General features: G+C 43.1%; 1 protein-coding gene across 11 annotated transcripts in view; it reads left to right on the top strand.

Moving 5' to 3' along the window:
• The window catches only part of TLN2 (talin 2), a 496,539-nt gene that overhangs the window by 341,180 nt on the left and 128,944 nt on the right, over window positions 1–26,415 (top strand). For 9 of the 11 annotated variants that reach the window (XM_027553835.1, XM_027553837.1, XM_027553839.1 and 6 more), the window contains 10 exons: window positions 1,934–2,032; window positions 5,829–5,996; window positions 7,447–7,741; window positions 10,605–10,771; window positions 14,228–14,356; window positions 15,574–15,687; window positions 17,718–17,831; window positions 20,497–20,631; window positions 23,049–23,177; window positions 25,279–25,414. In XM_027553835.1, coding sequence (XP_027409636.1) covers window positions 1,934–2,032; window positions 5,829–5,996; window positions 7,447–7,741; window positions 10,605–10,771; window positions 14,228–14,356; window positions 15,574–15,687; window positions 17,718–17,831; window positions 20,497–20,631; window positions 23,049–23,177; window positions 25,279–25,414 — 1,486 coding nt within the window. The remainder of the gene's footprint in view (window positions 1–1,933; window positions 2,033–5,828; window positions 5,997–7,446; window positions 7,742–10,604; window positions 10,772–14,227; window positions 14,357–15,573; window positions 15,688–17,717; window positions 17,832–20,496; window positions 20,632–23,048; window positions 23,178–25,278; window positions 25,415–26,415) is intronic. The other 2 variants (XM_027553842.1, XM_027553840.1) reach the window with 1 other exon arrangement.

Here is a 26,415-nt window from a genome sequence, read left to right as displayed (position 1 = left end):
TATACATGGATCCATTCTCCCCCAAAGTCACTCAGGCTCTGATGAGGTAGATGCAGCCTTTGAGACCCATGGGACTCTTGCTTCCCTAGCTGCTCCTTCCATCCCAGTGGCTCACGTTACCACACTGCAAGGTTTGGGGTTGCTGAACTGTGTGCAGAAGCTATGGTGCAGCCTTTGATACTGGCTAAGCATTACACGGAGTACATCAAGGCTGTATACTGTCACCCTGCTTATTTAACTTATATGCAGAGTACATCATGAGAAACGCTGGACTGGAAGAAGCACAAGCTGGAATCAAGATTGCTGGGAGAAATATCAATAACCTCAGCTATGCAGATGGCACCACCCTATGGCAGAAAGTGAAGATGAAAGTAAAAGAGGAGAGTGAAAAAGTTGGCTTAAAGCTCAACATTCAGAAAACTAAGATCATGTCATCTGGTCGCATCACTTCATGGGAAATGGGGAAACAGTGGAAACAGTGTCAGACTTTATTTTTGGGGGGCTCCAAAACCACTGCAGATGGTGATTGCAGCCATGAAATTAAAAGATGCTTACTCCTTGGAGGGAAAAGTTATGACCAACCTAGATAGCATATTGAAAAGCAGAGACATTACTTTGCCAACAAAGGTCCGTCTAGTCAAGGCTATGGTTTTTCCAGTGGTCATGTATGAATGTGAAAGTTGGACTGTGAAGAAAGCTGAGCACCGAACAATTGATGCTTTTGAAATGTGGTACTGGAGAAGACTCTTGCAAGTCCCTTGGACTGCAAGGAGATCCAACCAGTCCATCCTAAAGGAGACCAGTCCTGGGTGTTCACTGGAAGGACTGAAGCTAAGGCTGAAACGCCAATACTTTAGCCACCTCATGCGAAGAGTTGACTCATTGGAAAAGACCCTGATGCTGGCAGGGACTGGGGGCAGGAGGAGAAGGGGACGACAGAGGATGAGATGGTTGATTGGCATCACCAGCTCGATGCACATGAGTTTGGGTGAACTCCGGGAGTTGGTGATGGACAGGGAGGCCTGGTGTGCTGTGGTTCATGTGGTCACAAAGAGTCAGACATGACTGAGTGCCTTAACTGAAGCTTTACTCTGCTGAGAAAAGTCCATATAGTTAAGACTATGGTCTTCCTAGTAGTCCCATGTGGTTGTGAGATCTGGACTATAAAGAAGGCAGAGCACCAAAGAATCGATGCCTTCCAACTCTGGTGCTGGAGAAGGTTCCTGAAGGTCTCCTGGATAGCAAGGAGATCAAACCAGTCAGTCTTAAGGGAGATCAACCCTGAATACTCATTGGAAGGACTGATGCTGAAGCAAAAACTCCAGTATTTTGGTTATCTGATGTGAACAGCCAACTCTTTGGAAAAGTCCCTTATGCTAGGAAAGATTGAGGGCAGAAGAGGAGGATGTCAAAGGATGAGATGGCTGGATGGCATCACTGATGCAATGGACATGAACTTGGGCAAACTCTGGAAGATGATGAGGGACAGGGAAGCTTGGCATCCTGCAGTCCATGGGGTTGCAAAGAGCTGGATATGACTGAGCGACTGAACAACAACAGGCTCTTAGAAGGAAGCCTCCCTTCCCCCACCCAAGGCTACTTGATTAGATGTAACCTGAGAAACTAACACACACATGACAAATACACATGTAAAGGGAATACAAATCTGTACCCTAATTTCCTACCAGTTGAATGAGGCTTGTTAATTGATCGTTTCAAATCTATTCAGACATTGCTGGTTTTGAGCAATGGTAGTTCCTTGCACAGATTCCACAAGCACATGTATGTCTCCTGTCTGGCAGACAGTTCCAGAGTTTATTGGGCTGCAGGAGGAAGCCAGCCTGTAGGACTCCTCTTCCTGCGCTGCCCTGTCTGATGCTGCTGGGGAGGCAGTGCATTCTCTTTCCCACTAAGATGTGCTCTGTGTTTGTAGCCTCGACAGACAGTTTTGACCGCCGCTGGAAGCATAGGACAAGCCAGCGGGGATCTTCTGCGGCAGATCGGAGAGAATGAGACCGACGAGCGATTCCAGGTAAGATATTTGCAGTCCATAATCTTGGACCCTAAGTGATGGTCTTAGACCCAAGCAGGGAGAAGGTAATGAAAAACGGAGTCTTCCTTGAACTGACAAGAGAAGGGTGAAGGTGGATTATCTTAGAATGTAATCTTTTATGTGTTAACGAAAAAAAATTTTAATTGAAAAACTCAATTCACTTACACCATACATCACCACATTGAAACATCTGCTTAGCTGTTCTCACTAGTCAGCATGCTGCCCTTTCTTTAAACACAAACATGGAAGGAATAATGTCACAACCATCCTTATATCAACCACCCAACTCTACAATTATCCACTCATGGCCAGTCTTGTTTTATCTATTTGGGGCAGTTTTGAATTGCATCATTCTTGAGTCCACATGTAATAGTGAAAACACACGCACTCCCATACACTCTGCTCCCACATAGCACAAGCATTCCATTGTGTTGAGAGCTTTGAATGTGTCTGTGTCATATTCAGAACCACAAGTGTGGCAGAGAAGTCCCTTTTGTCACCCACCCCCCCTTTTTTTCAATACCAAAGACATATCCTCTGGGGACCAGCTGTAGCCACTGTCTGCAGCTGGCTGGATGCACTGCCAGCTCAGACAAGATCTCAACTTGTCTGCCTCCATTCCCAGCCCCCGCAAATGGGGTGGGGAGGCCTCCTGCTGGGGATCTTCAGGCCAGATGAACTCCTCTTCTCACATACTTATGGGCAGATGCCTTTCATTCCTCTTCCTACTCCTCCTAAGTCTTAATTTTACAAGTAACATACAAATACGTTCTCATTAAACTGCTGCAGTCCAGGTTTTCAGGAAGGTACCCTTTTCTAAATCCTATGGCAGGTTCAGTGTTTGGAATTTCTGTAGAGTTTAGAATAAAATCATCCAGCTTTCTATTAGCATTCCACTTGCCTCAAGGGGGGCAATTTTGCTTGCTATTTCATCTAGAACTACTGGATTTCATCACCTCGAGATGCGTTAGTTACTCTAAGATATGATCGTGTATGTTGTGGATACATTAAACATGCCCCTTCTCCTCTACTTTCCACATTCCTGGGGTGCTGGGGACACAGGACTCGTTCAGATCCTGCATTAAGGCTTGAACATTCAGTGCATGAACATTCATGTGATCAGGGAGGCTGAGACACAGAATGGGTGGTAGGGGTATTCCTGGAAGCCATTTCTGTGCTAGCGTGGCCAGTAATAACTGTAAACAGAACTAACTGTAGACCACATAAATACAACCTGCTAAAGCCAAGCTAATTATGTCCTCATCCTTCCTTCCCCTTGATTAGATCCCCAAACACATGTGTTGTCCTATGGATTTTGTATTAGAGCAAGTAGTTCTTTGTAAGTAGGTACCTACTTAGAAATTGGTTAAATATGAGATTCATCCGTTGGTTTACTAGGCTTAATTATCCTGAAGCAGTCAACTTATTTTCTAATGTCTGGGAATAGTTGAGAGGGAAGTCACAGCTCTTTCTTAAAGCATCTCATATATCCATGTGGGTTCTTGGTTGTTTTTTTTTAAATAGATTTTTCCCCTTTTATTCTTTGACAAACTGTTTCCATCACGTGTAAATATAAACTCTGCCTCCAATGTCTGCTTCTATTCAGATGGGCTAGAGAAGCAGGTTCAAGTTCAGGATAGTGTCCCATGGTGGTTTTCTTAACAGGAAAGACCTGGCTTGAATGTTTCCTGTTTCTGTAAGGTCTCTAGGTAAACACCAGTGCAGTAAGGTCATCCTACAGTCTCCTCCAGTTGTGGGTAACCCCTGGCTTACTGACATTGGATTTCTTACTCTCTTGGTTTTCCAGTTCTTGAGATCCTATCTTGGAGCTTTTTCTTGAGTTTTCAGTGTACTGCATGTTCCCAGAGTTAACAAAGGTTTATTCTACATGAGCTGCATAATAGTGGTCTTGTTGAAAAGTTTGACAAGGGCCTTGTCAGCAACTATAGCCACAGGATCATGTTCTTTTTCTAACTGTATTTTTTGTGAGCGGGGGGGTGGACAAAATTAGTAGGAGAATCAGGATTTTTAAATCAGTCTAACAAAACCATGACCAAATCTTGGTCTCTGGGTGAGAAGATGGATTCCTTTCAAGGGAAGGAATACTTTGACACATTTTGGAAGACTGCTTTTAAAAATCTTGATAATAATTTGTGACTTTCAAATTTTGCTTTCACTAAGCATTGAGATAGAGGGCCAAGAACCATAGCTTTGCAGGCTGTGTTGGGATCAATTTCTAGAAGTTCTGTGGCAGATGAGTGCCAGTCGGATCCCAAAGGCCTCTTCACCTCTTGGCAGCACAGGCTATGACTTCTCCTTGGACATCGAGTAAACACCAGAAACCTAAGAAAGACTGGATCAAACTGCCCTTTTCTGACTGCTTTGTTATTGTCCATTTTAAAATCTCCTTACTTGGTGGATGCATGGGTTTCTGATTTGCCTGGATAACATATATGGTCTTGGGCTTTCCAAGTGGCTCCGTGGTAAAGCACCCTCCTGCCATGTGGGAGACATGGGTTCAATCCCTGGGTCAGGAAGATCCCTTGGAGAAGGAAATGGCAACGCACTCCAATATTCTTGCCTGGGAAATCCCATGGACAGAGGAGCCTGGCAAGCTACAGTTCATAGGGTCGCAAAGAGTGGCAGCAACAATAAACATATAGTCTTTGCTCTGTATAAAATTGTACAGGCAGAACACTCTTTCCAGTATATCTTCTCATAAAATATCTTGTTGTAAAGACTCTGTGGGTGCCTTTTGCATTCAGAATCAAAAGTGCTTTTCATTATCTGATGAATTAATAAAGACTTCTGACCACATTTCCTCTGGGAGAAAGCCTTGACATGCTGGTTGAAAATAAAATTGGCCTATATGTTTGGGAAGGCATTTCCAAACAAAATAAATGACCTTCAATATTAAAAGCCAAGAAGTGCATTAAATGTAGCAGTGGTGATTCTTCAGGTCACAGAATGATGACAGACCTGATGGGGGAGTCAAAGGATTCTCCAGCCTGCAGGCAGGAAGCCTTTATGTTGACCTGCAACATAAACTGATCTTTAAAGGCTCAGAGTGCTTTGCATCATTGGTGAGGTCTTCTTGAGACTGGTTTATTTATATAGGCTCCCTTTCCACTTTTCATAATAATTTATCTCCATCTAGAAGGCTACAGAACACTGAGGATAACTTATGTTCAGAGAATTCATGAGCTATTGAGCTGGAGGTCCTAGCCATGCATGTTCAACGTTGCCCTCTGGAGGCCAAGATGTGGCTGAACTGATAACAGCTTGGATCCTTGTGCAAAGTAGAGATCCAAAAGATAAATTTTCAAGTCACAGTGGAGCATGATGACATGGCGGGCCATGAATTTCATCCTTCCTACTACTCAGTGTATATTTTCAGCTGGATCTACCACATACTCAGGAGGTGTTGTCAAGATTCTGAGTGTTGTTTAAATGCACAAATGTGAATCAATGGTTAAAACAAAAGCCCTAAAAAAAAAAAAAAAAAAAGCCCTTCCTTCAAATTAACCTATTTTATATTGAAACCTATGCTACTTATAGTATAGGAGACTGTAGTATTAGGATTAAGTCTCCTTCCTTAATTAGCTTTCAGACTAACTTGACATTTCAGTAAAATAAGTGGAAAAAGTGTTATTCTAAAGTACTGAAGGAAAAAGGTCGAATGGAATTTTCATAAAATATTTAAGTGCTTTATTTTCCAGCTCTGATGGATGACTGGGAAAATATAAATAACTATTTTCTGTTTCCCCTTCCTTAGGACGTTTTAATGAGTTTGGCTAAAGCTGTTGCCAATGCTGCTGCCATGTTGGTACTAAAGGCAAAGAATGTTGCCCAAGTGGCTGAGGACACGGTCCTGCAGAACAGGGTGATCGCTGCGGCCACCCAGTGTGCCCTCTCTACCTCCCAGCTAGTGGCGTGCGCCAAGGTAAGCTGGTGGGCACCCCAGCCCTTTCTTCAGAGTGTCACGTGCTCTTATCCGCCTCCAGTCTGTGAGAGGAAACAGGGGCAGAGCTTGTTAAAATTGTCTGAGATTCAGAGCTTGCTTCAGGTGTCTTTTAGGTGAAATGGTAGTATTTTAGCATAAGCTGTCCAATTCCACTTTAATAATTTTTTCCTTGCTCAAGTCCTGAAGCAGTGGTACTTTTCCATATCTAATTGCCATTTCTGCGTGTAAATTGCTGTGTCTCCCCTTCGGACTTCTCAGCATGTCTTATTTACCCCTGTGCACAAAGAGCTCTTGGATTATGCCGTTATAGCATTATACATGGGTTCAGTAATAACCTACATAGTGGGAGCCCTTTCTGCACTGCACAGTATCAGAATGAGGGATAATGATGTAGTTCATGGTTGTCATTAGGATGCACACACTCTGTGTAACACAGAACCTCATGAAGCACCATCACCCCCGCTTTACTGAAGAGGAGACTGAGGCCCTTAGATGTTACTGAGTGATTACAGCCACAGAAATCATAAGTGCCTGGACTAGGCTTGCAACTCAGGCTGGTCTAACTTCAGATACCCTTTCCACTCAACCATGTGTATCTTTGCTGAGATAATGCATCACAAGATGGTAGGTGTTAGTTTCTCCACCTGACAATACAACATACTGTACAGATGTAAGAGCTTCCCTCATGGCTCAGCAGTAAAGAATCCTCCTGCCAGTGCAGGAGACATGGATTCAATCCCCGGGTCAGGAAGATCCCCTGGAGAAGGGAAGGGCAACCCACTCCAGTTTTCTTGCCTGGGAAATGCCATGGATGGACAGAGGAGCCTGGTGGATCCCAGGCCATAGAATCACAGAGTCGGACACAACTGAGCAACCGAGCACACACGCACGGATCTGTAATCTGGTTCCCCCTGGCATTTTCAGTCCTAGGAGAGGGTTTGCAGCATCAATTGGAGGCATCATTGATGGTCTCCCTCCTCCTGCTTTCCTTGTTCACCAGCCGAGTTTCACAGATGCTGAAGCAACCCACTCTACTCTCTAAACCGTGAAGCAGACTTCCAGGAAATATGTCTGGAAAAAAATTATAATTCTTTGACATAGTCTTTATCTCAGCTTGGAAGACTCAGTTCAGAGGTTCCCAAGAGGAAGAGGTGTGAATGGTAAATATCAGAAATTTCTCTCTACAGAAGTAGTCAGTAGTATCCACAGTAATAGAGCAGTAAAGGAGGTGAAAGTTAGTGGGCATCCAAAAATCACAAAGTGAAATGGTCGAGTATGAGAAACCTCCAGTGACGGTTCAGTTTGATTGCTGGTCCTCTAAGTAAGGAACTGAGGCCCAGGGCAGGGAAGGACATGGCAGAAGTGCTAGTGGGCACTGGAGACTAGAGTTGTGATGCGGCGCCCAAGACCCACTCCCGTCTCGCTTCAGGTCGTGAGCCCCACCATCAGCTCCCCCGTGTGCCAGGAGCAGCTGATCGAAGCAGGGAAGCTTGTGGATCGCTCAGTAGAAAACTGTGTCCGTGCCTGCCAGGCGGCCACCGACGACACTGAGCTGCTGAAGCAGGTCAGCGCGGCTGCCAGCGTGGTCAGCCAGGCCCTCCACGACCTCCTGCAGCACGTACGCCAGTTCGCCAGCCGAGGCGAGCCCATCGGTCGCTACGACCAGGCCACCGACACCATCATGTGTGTTACCGAGAGCATCTTCAGCTCCATGGGCGATGCTGGTGAGGGGCTGGGCTGGGGCTGTGGGTGGGCCAGGCGGTGTGGGGTTCCCTGATGGCACTGACTGTGAGCAAGTCAGATGATGGTTTCCTGGACACCTGGTAAAAGGGCTAATGCTAATCACTCTCAGTCATAGCCTTCTTCTGAAGCTGGGAAAGATAGAAGGCTTCTAATCTGCCCATCTAAGCAACACCGAGAGACTTAATGTCATCTAGAGTTTTATATGTATATATATAATTTAGGTACACAGTATATCCCTTTTGTTCCTAGAATGTCCATGTTGGCTATGGTAAAGTTGGTGTCGCCACAGGAAGAGGCAAGAATGAGGCTTGGACGTTTATTATACTCAGAGGTCCCAGTCAGGGCGTCTTTGCCTGTCACACAGGGTCACAAGGGAAGCATCAGGTTCTGACCAGATGGCAAGAGACAGGATTGAGGAGAGAGCTCAGGACACTGCCTTTATTGGGATTTCCATAGAAAAAGCAAGATGGAGCAAGATGAACAACCTAGGTTTGACTAGTCTAAATAATTTCAGCTGGCTCTTCCCTTATAGGTATGATCCCAAGTTGCCTCATCCATGGCTCTGGGGTGATGAAGGCAGAGAAATATTGCCTCCTAGCTGTAGGGGCCAGATAGAGGATAGCTCTGGATTGGTTAGTTTGCCACCATACTCTTGGCTAGACCTTTTACTGTCTCTGACTATTTGCTAGCTTTGTGAGGGGCAGTTTCTTTCCAACCAGAAAAGTTTTCCTAAGATGTCAAACATCACTATACACACACACACACACACACACACACACACACACACACACACACATATATATATATATAACCTTTTCAGCCTATTAGTTAAAAATTAAGTCTCCCCAGACCCAGCCCTGGAGAAGGAAATGGCAGCCCACTCCAGTACTCTTGCCTGGAAAATCCCATGGACGGAGGAGCCTGGTAGGCTGCAGTCCATGGGGTCGCGAAGAGTCAGACATGACTGAGCGACTTCACTTTCACTTTTCACTTTCATGCATTGGAGAAGGAAATGGCAACCCACTCCAGTGTTCTTGCCTGGAGAATCCCAGGGACGGGGGAGCCTGGTGGGCTGCCGTCTATGGGGTTGCACAGAGTCAGACACGACTGAAGCAACTTAGCAGCAGCAGCAGCAGCAGACCCAGCCCATCACTATCCCATCTAAATCTCTGGAAATGACCACTTACCAATTTCCGTTTTACCTGTTCAGAAATGTTCAGTCTTCCTACCTAGATATAGGTGTATGTGTGTATAACATCCTCTTTTTTTCCATATTAATGGAGTTCTATGACATATACTCTTTTGCAGCATTTTTCACTGAATATATTAGAATGTTTCTGCCTGTTGACCTATAGTATTCTTTCTAATGGGAGCATAGTATTCTATTCAAGAATACATCATAATTTACTTAACCAGTTGTTTTCTAATGGTAATTTCCAAATTTTTGTTTGTTTTATAAAGTTAATGTAGTAATGATTCTTGTAAAAATATCTCTGTTTACTTTGGGGAGTATAGATAGGACAGGTTCCCATCATTTGAGTTTCTGGGTCAATAAGTATGTACATTTTTAATTTTAAATATGTCTGAAATTTCTCTCCAGAAAGGTTCCACAGTTTGCAACCCCACCAGTAGTTTGAAAGATGTCTATTTTCCTACTTATTCATCAGCACAGAGCAGTCGAGTTTTTTTTTTTTTTTTTTAAGAAAACTACCTTGTGCTTTTCTCCATCTTTCTTAAGTGATTTAAGAAGTGGGTTCTTTTGGTTCTTTCATTTAAATAAACTTCATATTGTGGGATTTTTTTATATCTATAGAAAAGTTGCTGGAGTAATAGACTTTTCCTTTACTATTCCCTGTTTCCTCTGTTTTTAACATCTCCCCCAGCCTACAGGACATTGGTCAGGACTGGGAGATGAGCATTGGTACATTACAGTTCTTTAAACTACAGACATTATTCAGATTTCACCAGTTTTTCACTAATGTCCCTTCCTTGTCCCAGGAGCTAATCCAGGGTACCTTGAATCGAGCACATTATGATTTTCATGAAATTTCCCATTCCCCCTTCATGCTGATAGTGCCTCAGGATTCTCCACAAATGACCCAAAGGAGGATATTGCTCATATTTGAATCGTTTTATTTTTTAATGTTTATGATGGTAGCCCTCCCACTTCCAAAAGGAAGTTGAAACAGATTTCAATAAAATCACAGTTCCTAAGAACAAGATCAAAGCCAATGCTGGGAAGGAAAGGGTGAGCAAAGAAATAATTGATAGGGAGACTGGGCCAAAGCAGATCTCAGCATCTGAGCATGAAACTGGGGTCTGTGCTTTCTATGAGTTAGAGCCAAGTGACACAAATAGAGTGGGTTATGTGATACCACTCATCTGATGTTAGGCAGGCTCAAAATTAAAAAATAACTTTTTTCTATGCACATTACTCAAAGAGCTTATCATAGGGGCTTTGGTGTAAGAGACTCTTGACATGTGGAAAATAGTATTTTTTATATAAGTATTTACTAAGCATAAATGCATATAGTAAATCCACATAATCTTGTTCCCTGCCTTCTCTTTATAAAAAGTTCCTCTTAGGTTACTTATGTCATCTCTATCCCGCACAGTTAGAGACTGAACTTGGATGCCTCTGGGGTAGACAGGCCTGGCAGCCATAGGGAATGTTTTTGGTTCTGGGTCTGACTTGGCTTCATTGCTTAGGAATGGAGCATGGAGGCTCATTTCTCTTTGTCCTTTTTGCCAGAGGAACAGAGACGAGACTGTACTGGCCCCTGAGGTTTCCCCTGAGCTTTAAGAGGCAGACGCACAGACTGCATCCTCTGTCCCACCCTCTAGGTGAAATGGTACGCCAGGCCCGGGTCCTGGCCCAGGCCACCTCAGACCTCGTCAACGCCATGAGGTCAGACGCGGAAGCTGAAATCGACATGGAGAATTCCAAGAAGCTCCTGGCAGCAGCTAAACTCTTGGCTGACTCCACAGCTCGCATGGTGGAGGCTGCAAAGGTAGTACATTGGATTTATTCACTTGAAAAGTGAACGTTATTGAAAGTGAGAATCTGAAAGTTACCTTCAAGATAAAGAGTAGTTAACAGAGTATATGTTTTTATTTATTTAAAATCTACGTGGCTTTGTAATGCTTAACCTTCTTCAAGTGGGACACAGGGAAATCATGGAACACGTGAATGAAACTCTTTAGGAAAATGGTGCTGACTCAGCCATAGATAGCAGAGTCCCTGCTTAGCAAGTATTCTTTCCATTGAGGCATTGCCATTGACGTTATTGAAAATGGTGACTAAAGTTGAGATTTTCAACAGTAAATTCACTTTGACCTGTTTTCTTCCTGTAGCCTTAATGTCACTTTACCCTCCGTTTGACTTCTCAGCTAAACTTCTTTCAAGATTTTGCATAAGTGACCAACTTGTGATTACCAAAGGGGATGTGGGGGAGAGATAAATTAGGAATTTGGGATTAATATATACATACTATTATATATAAGATAGAACTAACTGTATAGCACAGGGAACTCTGTACTCAGTATTTTATAATAACCTATATGGGAAAAGAATCTGAAAAAGAATATATATATATATATATATATATATATATATATACAGGCAAAATTCAAAAGATTACCTTATATATGATTTTATATGTAATTGCCTTATATAATTTTATACCTTATACAATTCATGTATATATATGATTAAAAAAATAGAAACCAGCTTCAAGTTCATATCCCCAAGGTAACATGTTGAATGTATTTCTATGCATTTTCAGGTTCATTATACATCCCCCACAGCTTAGCCTGTCTCCTTGGCTTCTAACAGAACAGTAGGGTATCTCAACCAAGTATGTGAATTTCATTCACTTTCAATGTCTGTGACATGCAGTGATATCCAGTAGACCTTCCTCCTTGTCTAACTCATCATTATATTACCTGAGGGGCTGAGAGTCCTCGGAGATATATCCTGTGTGGGACTGAAGAGAATCCCAAGGAGGGGCAGAGTCTGAACTTCCTTTTTCTGCTCTGATCCCTCTTTCTGCCAAGAAGCTCTGCTTCTAACCATGCCTTTTAGCAAAAATACACATTAGACCTTTGGATTATAGTAAGTTGTTTTTTTTTTTTTTTTTTTAAGGTTGTTACTAGTTTTCTTTCCTTTTTTCTCCCTTCTTTCTAAGTTTAAACAAAGCCATTTGAAGCAAACCCTCATGTTCACAAAAATTACTTGCTAGGCTGGAAAGAACTTTAATGAAAAGTCTGCATATGTGCTGAGTTGCTTCAGTCGTGTTCAACTCTTTGCATCCCTAGGGATTGTAGCCTGCCAGGCTCCTCTGTCCATGGAATTCTCCAGACAAGAATACTGGAGTGGGTTGCCATGCTGTCTTCCAGAGTGAAAAGTCTAGTCCTTTATTTTACAGATGAGAAAATTAGAACTAAGAGAAAAGTTAAGCCTATTATCCGGTAACCAGGACTAAGCCGACCAGCGTGCACATTTTTTTCTAGATGTGTGGTGGTGGTCCCCAGACCCATTCACTGCATATACCGACTTACCAAAGTATTTGTTATTTTGGATTATTTATATTAAATGGGACAAGTTGAGTGTTTTTCTAAGTTATTTTAATCTTTTAGTTAAAAGTCATCATGGCAATATTTTAATTGCTTAATTTTGTTGAAAGATAAAGAATATATGGTAGTTAGACTTACAAAGAATATATTTAATGTGAAGAAAAAATATAGATAATCAGTAACTAAGATTGCAGGCCAAAATTAGTACCCCATACCTAATATATGTTCATCGTCAAAGACATTGCTAAGGAAGGATCCAGACACACACGTCAGTATAAAGTACAGAAATGGTGCTTTCCTGCTGCTTGAACACGCAGTTTAGGCTGCTGTGCCACAGGAGGCATTGATAAAAAATGCCCAGTGACCAGAAAAAATGACTCTCATGAAAGCAGAAGAATGCAAAAGGAGCCCTAACAGTCCTTTCACGTGTGAAGTGCAAAGATACAATTTTTTAGTTGCTAGAAACACAAAATCAAGACTAGTGAAAGTGGTTTTAGATTTGAAAGATTGGGAGATTCCATCCAAGAAGATTGCCAGTACAACTCTGCCATGGGTGTTAGATCTGTTCCACTCAGTGTGAATTTCTATGACTTCTTATAAATACCGCAGTTCAGAGAAGTCAATTTTTGCAAATTGGTAAACTTGGCTAGGTGGCCATATGGGAAATGGAGACGTTCAAAAAATTGATTTTCAGTAATTGGTGTGTTTCTTTCTGCCTTGCAAGCAATTATTATAGCCTGAAAATGTTCATGGAAAGAAACTCGTTCATCTATTTACATCCAGTGCTGGTCACAAAACATCCAGGCCCTGTGCAAAGAATCTTGATTGATGCTTTTATTGCTGGTAGAGGTAGAAGACTGGATAAGCTTTATGTTTTTGTTGATTTGGGGCTTCTCTGGTGGCTCAGATGGTAAAGAATCTGCTTGCAATGTGGGAGACAACGGTTCAGTTCCTGGGCCAGGAAGATCCCCTGGAGAAGAGAATGGCTACCCACTCCAGCATTCTTGCTTGGAGAATTCCATTGACAGAGAAGCCTAGCAGGCTACAGTCCATGGGGTCACAAAGAATCAGACGTGACTGAGTGACTAAGACTTGTACACTCACTCATCATGCAGTAAAATTATCTTCTCCCTACATTGTCTTTAGCCTTTCTGTTCTTCAAAACCCTACTTATCTAAGTAAAATCCACTTGGACTTCTCCAGTAACGTGATAAAAGAGCCATGGGCTTACACGAGGGAAGCATGGCCATCGGCAGTGCATGGAACCCTCCCCTTTCCATGCCAGGATAGCAGCATCAATTTCTCTTGTTACTTTAGTACAATTGGGTACCAATTCTACTTGAATACATTTGCCAACTCAGGCTCTCTAGAAATGTAATTTCTAGATATGGTCTTTCTTGAACAACATTGCCTCATAGAACTTTGAATGGCATTCCTCTCCCTCCTCCCTGCAACCTGGGCCCCTGTGGGATACTGTAATCTTAGCCCATTCTCATTCGCCAGTACAGCAGGACAGGAGAATCTTTCAGCAGGGATATGTGTCTGTCACTCTAATTAAAATATAGCTCTTCCCGAGAGATGTGAGCAGGAGGGACTTAACAGCTTTTAAACCGTGGGTTTCTGACCACAAGGTAATTGATATGGATGACGAAGGCTATCACCTTAAGTGTTACCATTGGATTTCTCCTGTTTCGCTGTGCATTGTTGAAACATCCCATCCCCTGGTAGATTTTTTTTTTTATTGAGAGGAAACATCTTTGTCACAAAGATACTGCTCGGAGCATTCTGAGATATCTTGTACTCCTAGGAAAAATAAAATTGAAGGCACAAATTCAGTGTCTTTGGCACATTGCCCCCTGGACCTCCTGAAATCTTTGCTTTCACCTTGGCAGGGGGCTGCAGCCAACCCTGAGAACGAGGACCAGCAGCAAAGGCTGAGAGAAGCTGCCGAAGGTCTCCGGGTAGCAACCAATGCTGCGGCCCAGAATGCTATTAAGAAAAAAATCGTCAACCGACTGGAGGTCAGTAAGGAGTAAAGAGCCTGGTTTGCTAGAGTTTAGATTTGCAGAGAGTCCATTGAAAGAACAGTCGAATTCATAAGGCAATGCCCATCCAAAGGAAGCTAAATCAATATGGATGATGCAGTTTAATGTATTAGATGCCATGAGCAACTTGAACAGCTGGTTTGGGGCCACTGTTCGTTTACGTCCCGTGGTTTAGATCCATTGACACAGTTTGAAAAACTGCTTCAGGTCATGTTTGCACAAAGCCAAGATCTTTTCAAAGTTTAACAGTCTTGAATAAAATTCAAATTTTCTTTCAGGAGGAACCAGGATTTTTGTGGGGTTTTTTTGTTTGTTTGTTTTCCCCTGGCATTAAGGGATATACATGTTCAGGGAAAAATGTAAAAATGTAGCTAAAATGTAAATATTTTGTTGGAGGTAATGTTCTTTTAGGACTTCCAATAGAAAGTAATCACTTTTGAAGATTGGAGATGGGAATAAAGAGGTATGAAAGGGACTAATAAATACTTTTGTCATTTTTCAGAATGCTCATTTATTCTTGGGAAAAAAGTAATAGGTACAAATTCTTTAGAAAATGAATCTCACAAATGTACACAGGAGACTCTTAGGGTACAATTTGGGGGGAATTTGAGGCCAGAACTTGCCTGTCTGGTGAGGAATCCCAACGTGTAGTTTTCTGGGTTCTGGAAAACAACCGGCCTCCATGTCCACGGAAGGAGACTGGAGAGTCAACATGATTAAGTGTGCCAGGCCCAGAAAGGCCTGGGCCTTTCTGAACCCAGGCAAGTCAGGAGCACCAGTGTTTATGCCTGGCACGTGACCCAGAAAGCAGCCCATGCCTCATGGGAGAGAGAGGCCTTTTTCCTAAAACATTTAGGCTTGGTGCTGCTTATCAGTTCCATATGGTCTTGGGACTTGTCCCTTGTCTTTTGTGGAAAGAAAAATGAACACCGGAACTTGGACACTCAAGCCAGCCTCTCTTTTTCATTTGTCCCAGGCAACATAAACCAAAGGAAGACATCAGGACTCAGCTAGGTTAGGATTCAGTGGTGCTGAAAGGGTGGAGTCTGCGCCTGGCGCTCCCTTTCTTATAGCTGTCCGGTGCCCCCCTTTAGTGGAGAGATGTATATCAGTGTGTGTGTGTGTGTGTGTGTTTGCACACGAGAACCCTGGCTCACCTCCTCTCTCTGTCCCGCTCCCCCCCCCGCCCCCAGGTTGCAGCCAAGCAGGCTGCGGCTGCAGCCACACAGACCATCGCCGCCTCCCAGAACGCAGCCGTGTCCAACAAGAACCCCGCGGCCCAGCAGCAGCTGGTGCAGAGCTGCAAGGTGAGGCTCTGGCCACCGGAGAGCCAGGTCTGCTGAAGGACACCCTGATAGCATTAGAGCACGTGGTGCCGGCTAATTCAGTTAAGACCCATCACCCAGGCCCCTAATCCAGTTTGTTCTGGCTCCCGTGTTTCAGGTGTACACACACATACGCACATCTGGCTTTTGTCTATTAAGCGGATGGCCTGTACTTGGAAGGGAAGCACAATGTTTTTACCAGCGTTGTCTTTCCTTTGTCTGGATTCTTTTCTCCTTTTTGTGAGCACAAATCAAGGACAATCGATGATGAGGCCATTTTCGGGCTCTGAAGCAGTAATGAAGCATCGAATTTCCCAAGTGCCTCCCTCCCTTTGAGCAGTGGCATGTACCTTCAGTCTTGGATTTATCCGTCCTGCCTGGTCTCAGTGCTGCTGTGCTCGGGGCTTACTCTGGTTACCTGATGGATCTTCGGAGACCAGGCCCTGATTCCATGCTGAAGCCACAGTGCCGCCGAGGGTGCAGCACGCCTCTGCCGCCTTCTCTGAAGGCCCACGGTTGACTCCCGGGAGAGCCCTGAGCAGTGCCAGATGCACACTCTCATTGCATAGCTGTCGCCCACATCTTGGCACCGTTTCTCACTAAAGTCTCCCACAAGCGTTTGCAGTCCGCCGTGGGACCTGGGTGTAGGGACATGTTAGATTTATGACCCCTCTCTCTCCTTTCTCAACTCCCCTCTGAAATGCTGCATGCATGAGGGGTGTTGTTGCCTCTACTTTAGAAATGGCTTTACTTCTGCAGGGAGACCACCCGGGACCCTTTAAGTCCCGAATCCCGGGTCTCTGAGCCCAGCCCCTCATTAGGGAGCAAGTTTTCTCTGGTAGAAAAGCCTCAGCAATACAGGAGGACCCTGACCTTGGAACTGTGCATGTCAAGGGGGTTTTTCTGAGAGCCAGGTGCCTGCTATGGAGAGAGATGGTTTCCTATCGGGGCCTGGCATCAGCCGCCAGTAGGCAGAGCAAAATGGCATTTCCCTTCTCAGAGAGCACATGCCTCTTGCGTCCAGGTAAATAGTATGAAACCCCTCACCTCTGCATTTTATGAGGAAACTGAACATACTCATCCTGTGGGTATCCCTGTCAGGGGATGAGAGCATTGCTGTTTATCAGGATGCTGTGCAGAAAGGAAAGCGGACCAGATTGCTGGAGAGGATCCACGGACAGTCTCCTCGAATTTTTTTTTTTTTTTTTTTTAGATTTTTGCCTAATTGGACTCCTGAAAAGAACATGTCACCAGGGTGGGCTGCTCTTGGGCCCTTCCTTAGAGTGCTGGCCACTGTGCCATGAGCTCTGAGGGCCTGGTTAGTCAGACGGGGCATGGGCGCAGAGGGACGTGTGGGAGAACTCTGAGTGAAAGGCCGTCATCTCCTTGGCACGGTGGAGATGGTCTCTTTCAAGTGCTCTCACCACAGGATGCTGTACTCCCTTCCCCACGCTGGGCAGTGGGTTTCCCCATTTAAGAAATGAGAACAGAGGAAGGGGAACCATGGTGACATGAAAGTTGATGGACAGAACGTATAACCACAAAGTCAGAAATCGACATGCTGAAGTATACTGTTAGTTGAGTATTTCTCTCACTTTCTTCTGATCATGGGACTGAATAAATCTCTACTTTACCTATAAATTGGAGAGCGTCTTTAATTCTAGGGTTTTCAATCCTCATGAGTCAGGATGGTATGAGTTGCTACTGGTGAAATTGTTTTCAGGCCAAGTTATAGAGGATCGTCTTGTGCTGGGTGTGTTGGGACCTGGAGGACCACAGGGTAGGGTGTGTGCAGGAGGAGCCTTCCCACAGGTGCTGTGTTGGGACTCAGTGTTGGCAGGGACCCTGCTGGCTACAGCTGCTGAGTGAATGCAGGGTCTGGACCAGGCATCCCCCTAGGAGGGAAGGCACACCTACAGAACATTATCACTTGGGGCATTTGCCCCCGCACGCTGTGTTGGTAACTCACCATCCTGGATGTGCTCAGTTTTCATCTTTCTTGCTTCCTGCAGGCGGTGGCTGATCACATTCCTCAGCTGGTCCAGGGGGTCAGAGGGAGCCAAGCTCAAGCAGAAGACCTGAGCGCCCAGCTGGCTCTCATCATCTCCAGCCAGAACTTCCTCCAGGTACTGCAGTAGCATTCACCCCGCTCTTCCCCAGAACCAGAACCCAACCCACCCCACACTGGGCAGGGGGTTCCCTTTATCCTTACGAGAGTACTTCACAGATTCTAGAGCAAGAGCAAAGTTTTCATAGTAAGCAGACCTGGAGAGGGAGATGGAGCTTGGCAAAGCAAGATGCCGACGTATAGGGAAATTGCCATTTTTCTATCTATATTTCTCTTCTCTGAGGGAAGACATGTAACCAGTTCCATTTTTTGAGAACAGCCTAGTACTCAGTATTGCTTTAGGTTCGCTAGTTTCTGGAATACGTCATGCCATTATTCATTAAGTTTTCCTGGTGGCTCATACGGTAAAGAATCTGCCTGCAATGCAGGAGACCCCGGTTTGATTGGTTCCATCTCTGGGTCAGAAATGACTACCCGCTCTAGTATTCTTGCCTGGACAATTCCATGGACAGAGGAGTCTGGTGGGCTACAGTCCATGGAGTCACAGAGTCGGACACGACTGAATGACTAACACTATGACAAGTTTCCGGAATATCTCATGGCGCTATTCATAGCCAGGGAAACAAGAAGCAGTGAGTACATCTTCTCCAAAGGTGTCATGCCTTCTTGTGACAGTTGTAGAATTAGTGAGTATTGTTAGTCTTTGTTAAGTGAGGCTAGGTTCACTTTTAATTCAAAAAAATATGACTATTAAGTTGTGGGAACACTCCCCCTTTGTACTTCTTGTTTTCACATCTCTCAGCACTTTGCCAACTTGGACCCCGTAAACAGTCAGTTTGGTTTGGTATGTTTCTTCCTCATCCCTGTCTATTCAAATCTCTGCTTACAGGACCCACTGATACATCTATTTGGTTAAAGTGCCTTAGCTCTGACATGCAGGTATAGAACATGAAAAGCTTGTGCTTCCTCACATTTTAACTTCATAAATAAACACATTTATGTATGTATGCATTCTCTTGGGATTCACTGTGTATTAACTGTGTTTTTCAAGTTAACATTTATTAAGAACATTGATGATTTTGATTCATAGTCTCTCATCTCCTATACTCAGTGGTTAGCTTTTCTTCTGTCATTGGGCATACAGGTTGTTTACAGTCAGTTGCCATCATAAACAACCTGTGATATGATAAAAATAAAAGAGACTTAATGTGTGCTCAAATCTTTGCCCCTCCTAAATTGTTTCCTCAGAGTAAGTTACTAGAACTCAGATTGCAAGCAGCTTATTTTTATCTTGGGACATCGAGAATTATGGCTTAGACAAGTTGTTTGTCTTCTGCTGTAGGTGGTTAGCGGGCCTGGACGCAGCCGTGTCTGTCCCACGGTCAGCAGGATTGTAGGGTCCTAGAATAGTACAGTGTGGACGTGTTCCAGGGCTTACTCTGCCAGTCCCTACACTTGTTTTCCTGTTTCTTTTGTTCTTCTAATCTTGCTGTGCATCAGACTTTTACAAGAATAAGTTCAGAGTCAGAAATAAATAGAAATGGAATCAACAGACCGAAAGTTTCAAACTTTTTTTCAAGTTTACATTTTAAACTTTCTTCTTCTGTGTGATAGAAGAACCTTTCCAGAAGGATGAATGAATCTAAGTGTACAGCTAGAGTGTATGGAGCACACTTTTTAATACATGTCTTCCAAGTTGGGAAAGCAATCATTAAAAAGTTTTTTCCAATTTGCTTGGTAAAGCTTTTATTGTTTGATTTTGCCTTTCTGTGGTTTTCACAGTGTTTAACAGTGGTCATGTTTCAGTTATTTGTTTTTATTATGTAAACTTGTGTCTTTATGCTTTTTGTATATTCATGCTAATTTTTCATATAAATCCTCATGAATTCTTTAAATATTAATAATATTCCTATGTTCTTGATATTTATGACCTGATATTTAAATTGTTATAGCTGTGCTAAGAGCAATTGTGTAGCATACATATCAAAACCCTTAAAATTATGTATACTCTTTGCTCTGGTAACTTTATTTCGTAGAATTTATTTTTTAAAAAAATGAATGTGTACAACATTTTAGCTACAGAAGTGTTTATCACATTATTGTTTATTATATTTGAAAATATGAAAACATACTCAATACAGAATTGAAAAGTCATAACAGATGTATACACTGGAGTGTTATAACAGCTATCAAAAAATAGAATATGCGGAACAAGGAGATTGAAAAACAGAATAAGTAGTATGATCTTATTTTGGAAAATATATGTGCATGCACACAGGACCCACACATATTGAACTTTTCCTGGATTCTGAGATGTGAGAGGTCATTTGTTTCATTTTATATCCCTGTATTTTTCTGAATAGTCTATTAGATATAGTTGAGATACATATTCAAGAGCTATTCCAAGAAACACAATATCTTTAACGAGAAATCTCTTTCAAATCTTTTTTAAATAAGAATTTCAAGCCACCATCCCAATTTTAATTTTACTCCCCACTCTACCCACAAAGACACATACTTTTTGTTTCAAACATTCCTAGAGTGTCCTGCCCTAGAGTATCTGATTTGGGGTGGCAAATTTGGGGGGAAACTAGATAGTTTTAATGTTCATTGTTTTAGGCCAAAGTAAGTTGTGACTGATATGGTGGCATTGCTCTCTGGGTCTCTCTTCTCTGACTCTTGCTGCCCAGGAGCTGTCTGACTTTCTGTTTTTCTCTCTACAGCCTGGAAGCAAGATGGTATCCTCTGCCAAAGCTGCAGTGCCCACGGTCAGCGACCAGGCTGCGGCCATGCAACTGAGCCAGTGTGCCAAGAACCTCGCCACCAGCTTGGCAGAGCTGCGTACCGCCTCACAGAAGGCAAGTGCACCCTCGTCATGGCAGTTAGCTTGCCGCAAGTGGAGCTTTTAATTCCTTGCTGCTTGTTGTGACCTGGGTGTTCCTTGGGGCCAGAACATTGCTGGGCATGTTTCTTGGTGAAATTGTCTGTTTCCTTTGCTTGACCATTAAATATGCTTGTGTGGACTGACTTCTACCACTTTTAACTGCTGTCTCCTCGACTTAGTTATCACCTTCTGGTTACAGATGACTTTGGTTAAACTATGCTAGGTTACATACTCCCCCGCCTCCCTTATGCTGGGACTAGCAATGATCTATTTCTCACAGTCTTAGAGGAGACTGGTCATCTATTTCTTGATGCCAGGTGGACTGTGGGCAGAGTAAGTGATCACATCATTCAGACATTATCTTGTGAACTTAGTAACAAATTATTTAGGTGGTAGGTCTAACTTGGAGGATCATTTGTATTATCTTTGTCCTGAAAGTTTTCCACGTCTTAAATGGGAACATTCACCTCACCAGGATTCTTAATAGAACAGAATTAGGGATTGAGGAGTTTCTGTCTCTGCAACTTATTAATTCCTGAAGACCCTCCTTACCGTTCTGTTTGATATGGTCTTAGCATGAAGTTCTGGCATGAATTCATTGTTCCTTACTGTAACATTCCCTTTGTAGAAGCAAGCAGCCTCATACATGACTAAAGGAAGAAAGTTTGAAGCTGATTTGAATTTGTAATATAACAGTGTACTATATCACCTAAGGAAAGATATAATCTAGAGATTTAGAATATATCTAATAAAAAAGTTATTTTGAACCCTGTTTCTCAAAGAGAGGTCCCGAGGCCATCTGCACTGGGATCACACGGAAGCACTTAAAATACAGGCTCCTGGCCCTTGCCCCTGAGCACCCAAGTCAGCGTCTCAGGTTCTAGAGCCCAAACGTCTGCATTTTAACAAATTTCCTCAGTGACCCTGACACACCCCCCTCCAACAACTGCTTTGGAGCTGTGAGCCCCACAGTGGGACTCAAGCAAGACTGTTCACTGGGTTCACGAAGATTCTGTGAGAGCTTCCAATTATTTTTGTATATAGTGTGAGGGTTAAGTGTATAGGCTCTGGGACTTCCCTGGTAGTCCAGTGGTTAAGACTCTGTGCTCCCAACGCAGGGGGCCAGGGTTCAATCCCTGGTTAGGGAACTGGTCCCACATGTGGCAACTAAAGATCCCGTAGGCCACAGCAAAGTTCTAAGACCCAGCTCAGCCAAATAAATAATTTTTTTAAAAAAAAGAAGAATTTGAATCTAAATATTCAAATTCTGGCCTTGCTATCGACTAATTTTGTAACCTGGCAAGTTAATTAACCTCTCTATGTCTCAGCGTCCTCACCTAGTAATACTAACTACAGAAATCAATCAAATAGTGTGTACTGCTGCTGCTGTTACTATTATCTAAAAATGAAAGATGCTAAGATTTACCTGTTTTTAATATATTTGTGTATAATTTATTAATGAGTGTGTTGGGGGGGATGTGATGAAAGCATTTGGAGACTAGTGTTTCTAAAAGATCACAGAATAAAGTAGTTTTCTTTAAAGTTTTTACTAAGGAAAAATATCTTTCATAACCTTCAGTATGAAAAGGTAATGGTTTACAATCTAGAGATTTGAAAAAGAATTGACTCTTGAGAGTCCCTTGGACTGCTAGGAGATCAAACCAGTCAATCCTAAAGAAAATCAGTCCTGAATATTCCTTGGAAGGACTGATGCTGAAGCTGAAACTCCAATACTTTGGCCACCTGATGCGAAGAACTGACTCATGGGGAAAGACCCTGATGCTGGGAAAGATTGAAGGCAGGAAGAGAAAGGGATGACAGAAGATGAGATGGTTGGATGACGTCACCGACTCAATGGACCTAGTTTGAGCACACTTGGAGAGTTGATGATGGATAGGAAGCCTAGCATGCTGCAGTCCATGTTGCAAAGAGTCAGACACAACTGAGTGACTGAACTGAACTGAATTTTGGTATAGACTTGTCCCTAGAGTCCTGGGTTCATTTGTTGGTTTGTTCATTCAGCTGCCACATGCTTCCCAAGTTTCTGTGTGCACTCATCCTGTGCTGGTTGCCCCATTTCTAGAACCCAGACACAGTGAATAAGAATGCTCTTAGTATGAGAGGCAGTGTATTGCAGATATAAACAGCTTCAAGGAGACTTTAAGTATATCCTGTTGTGAAGCACACACAATTGATTATTTAGGGAACTTAGGACTAAAGTCTTAACTGAGCATAATTTTGTTCTCTTAGGAAATGCTAGTTACCTTTGCTTGCTCTTGCTAAATTAGGAGAGTCATTGATTATATCCCGAAAAGCATTCATGTGTTGCAAGGTACTGGGGTTGCTTTTCCAAGCAGACCTTCGTGTACATATTCCCATCTCTGTTGACAGGCCCACGAAGCCTGTGGTCCCATGGAAATCGATTCAGCACTGAGCACCGTGCAGACCCTGAAGAGTGAACTGCAGGACGCCAAGATGGCGGCTGTGGAGAGTCAGCTGAAGCCACTCCCCGGGGAGACGGTAGGAGATATCGGTGGCAGCCAGGGGTGGGACTTCACCTTCAATTAGGATACATTGAGGCATTTTTAGAAGTTGTGGGTCAGTGCGCCTAAATTTCAAGCTTTGTTAATGCAAAGCCCAGGATGGCCCCATGTCTCTAGAACTAGGGTAGAGATGGCTTCAAGGGGTCTCTGGTGATGGGTCTGTGTGTGCTCCCCTAGGGTGTGCCTGGGATGACCAGGCATCTGTTAATATTCATCCCTCTTTTCCATAAACAATACCTGCTGGTGGTTGTGCCTTTTTCTGAAAAGAATGCCCAGTGCAGCTGAATGAACTGTGTTTACACATAGAAGTTCTGGCTTTCTTGGTTCAGGATATATCATCTACCAGTTGTGAGCAAGTCCTGATCTCCATGTTCCAAGTATTTTATCTGTGAAATGGGTGGCAGTTAAGTTATAAAGATAAATGCAAATTATTTTCAACAATCATATTCAAAAAAATTTTTTTCCATCGTATAATGGGCAGTGACAAAGCACTTTGCTGTAGCAAACCCACAACAGCACATGGGATGATGGCACCAGAAATCTAACTTAATCCTGTTACAATACCTCCTGATGCCTGTGCCAGGGTTTTCTTGGCTACAGTTTTACCAGTTGTCCTCGTTTGTATATAGATTTCTCCTTTCCCTCTCTCTTGAACATTGCTGATGAGATACCTTCATTTATTAAGCACCTGTTAAGCAGTGTATGCACACACAAGCCATCTAGTTTATCCTGACAGTAACTTAATTAACAAGTGTTGTTCATCCCATTTTACAGCTGAGAAAACAGAGGTGTGTGTTTGTCACTGTTCTTCTTCGTGCTACCTGGCATTAGCATCGCAATCATGGTTTGAACCCAGATCTACAGGACTCCCTAACCCATGTCCTTGATATTTTACACTGAGAGCTTTTAACTAGTGCCACTCTTTGGATGAACTAAAAACGTTAAGAATATAAGAAGACTAATTTATCATTGAACAATGCCTGGTACATAGGAAACACACAGAAAATAATCAAGTCAAGCTACCCCTCATTGTAAAAACTAGGCAACTCAGGCTCAGAGAGGTTAAGTCACTTACCTAAAGTGCCCCAGCTAATGTTGAGGTCAGGATTGGCTCCTGGGCCAGCGGCTTTGAACTGTGGTCCAGGGTCCCATTGCAAAGTTCTGTGCTCCAAGGAGCCCATTCTGCCTTTACATAAAACAACTGGTTAGTTAGAATGCAAGAAACATCATGTAATTTTTAAAGAAATTGTTGTGTGTACTGTATTATATGGTTGCCTGTAATGGACCAGGCTGTTTTTTACTTGAAGAAAATGCCTCTTAGAAAACATGTTTTGTGGTTAAAATGGCATGCACTTCCTGATCACCCAAAAGTTCTCTTCCAAAATATTGTCCTCATCTAGTAATCAAACAATTATTCGTATCCTAGGCCTCTATTGACTTTATTCTCTGAATTATTTATTCTGTTGACAAAGCAAGATGATGTGCTCGTCATGGGAAGCAAGCACTTTGCCCGTTTTTATAATCTCATTTACCACTCCAAGCCTCTATTTCTATTGCATTTCCTTCTGGTTAGAATTCCATAAAAGTATTATGATCAAATTGAACAATGGTAATGGTCCCACGTGCCAGGAAGGTGAAACAGCTGGATGTCTGCCCACTTCCTGCCAAGGCATAATTAATTCTCACTAAGGATTTTTTGCAGACTTTCTGAATTAGCTTTTAAAGGCATAATACTAATAGCTACCATTTGTTGAGTACCTACATTAATTCTCTGAAAACCTTTGAGCTAGATACTATAATCTCAGGACACAGAGACTTGGAGAGGTTCAGTGAATTACCCAAACCTATCACAGGTAGCAAGTAGAGGAGGGGAGCAGAGGGCAGGGTGTGAACTCAGATTTGTTTACCCTGAAACCTGGGTTCTTTCCCCTCTGTCACCCTCCTTCTTCGTAGGGCCATTGGTATATTAGATGGGAAAGAATTGAAGCCCAGAGTTTGATTTGCATTATTTGGGGACTAAGACTTTTGTGGATGATTTTGTTCTTCTAAGTTCTTCTCCCTGTTGCATATTCTTACAGCTGGAAAAATGTGCTCAGGACCTGGGAAGTACATCTAAAGCAGTAGGCTCCTCCATGGCGCAGCTCCTGACCTGTGCTGCTCAAGGCAATGAGCACTACACAGGTGAGACTCGCCTTCATGATGCCCTGAGGCCAGGTACAGACCACGGGCTGGTGGGAGGAGTTCATTGATTTGACAATGAACCTGATGTTTTTATTTCAGCAGTTCAACACACATTTCTCAAGCACATTCCACATGCTTGTTACTGGGCTTGATGCTAAGCATACAAAAACTAATCAAATATGATTCCCCCAAACTATCAGTATTTGTGATTTTTTGGCATCCCAGGGGAATTGCTGGGAGAAATGAGGAAAACAATAGAATAGGAAAGACTAGAGATCTCTTCAAGAAAATTAGAGATACCAAGGGAACATTTCATGCAAAGATGGGCTCAATAAAGGACAGAAATGGTAGGGTTCTAACAGAAGCAGAAGATATTAAGAAGAGGTGGCAAGAATACACAGAAGAACTGTACAAAAAAGATCTTCATGACCCAGATAATCACAATGGTGTGATCACTGACCTAGAGCCAGACATCCTGGAATGTGAAGTCAAGTGGGCCTTAGGAAGCATCACTACAAACAAAGCTAGTGGAGGTGATGGAATTTCAGTTGAGCTATTTCAGATCCTGAAAGATGACTCTTTGAAAGTGCTGCACTCAATATGCCAGCAAATTTGGAAAACTCAGCAGTGGCCACAGGACTGGAAAAGGTCAGTTTTCATTCCAGTCCCAGAAAGGCAATGTCAAAGAATGCTCAAACTACCACACAATTGCACTCATCTCACACGCTAGTAAAGTAATGCTTAAAATTCCCCTAGCCAGGCTTCAGCAATATGTGAACTGTGAACTTCCAGATATTCAAGTTGGCTTTAGAAAAGTCAGAGGAACCAGAGATCAAATTGCCAACATCCACTGGATCATGGAAAAAGCAAGAGAGTTCCAGAAAAACATCTATTTCTGCTTTATTGACTATGCCAAAGCCTTTGACTGTGTAGATCACAATAAACTGGAAAATTCTGAAAGAGATGGGAATACCAGACCACCTCACCTGCCTCTTGAAAAACTTGTATGCAGGTGAGGAAGCAACAGTTAGAAC

The sequence above is a fragment of the Bos indicus x Bos taurus genome, chromosome 10 (assembly GCF_003369695.1).
Source record: "Bos indicus x Bos taurus breed Angus x Brahman F1 hybrid chromosome 10, Bos_hybrid_MaternalHap_v2.0, whole genome shotgun sequence".
In the NCBI taxonomy this organism is placed as follows: domain Eukaryota; kingdom Metazoa; phylum Chordata; class Mammalia; order Artiodactyla; family Bovidae; genus Bos; species Bos indicus x Bos taurus.
The sequence above is the reverse complement of the archived record's forward strand: the minus strand, read 5'-3'. Positions and strand labels throughout refer to the sequence as shown.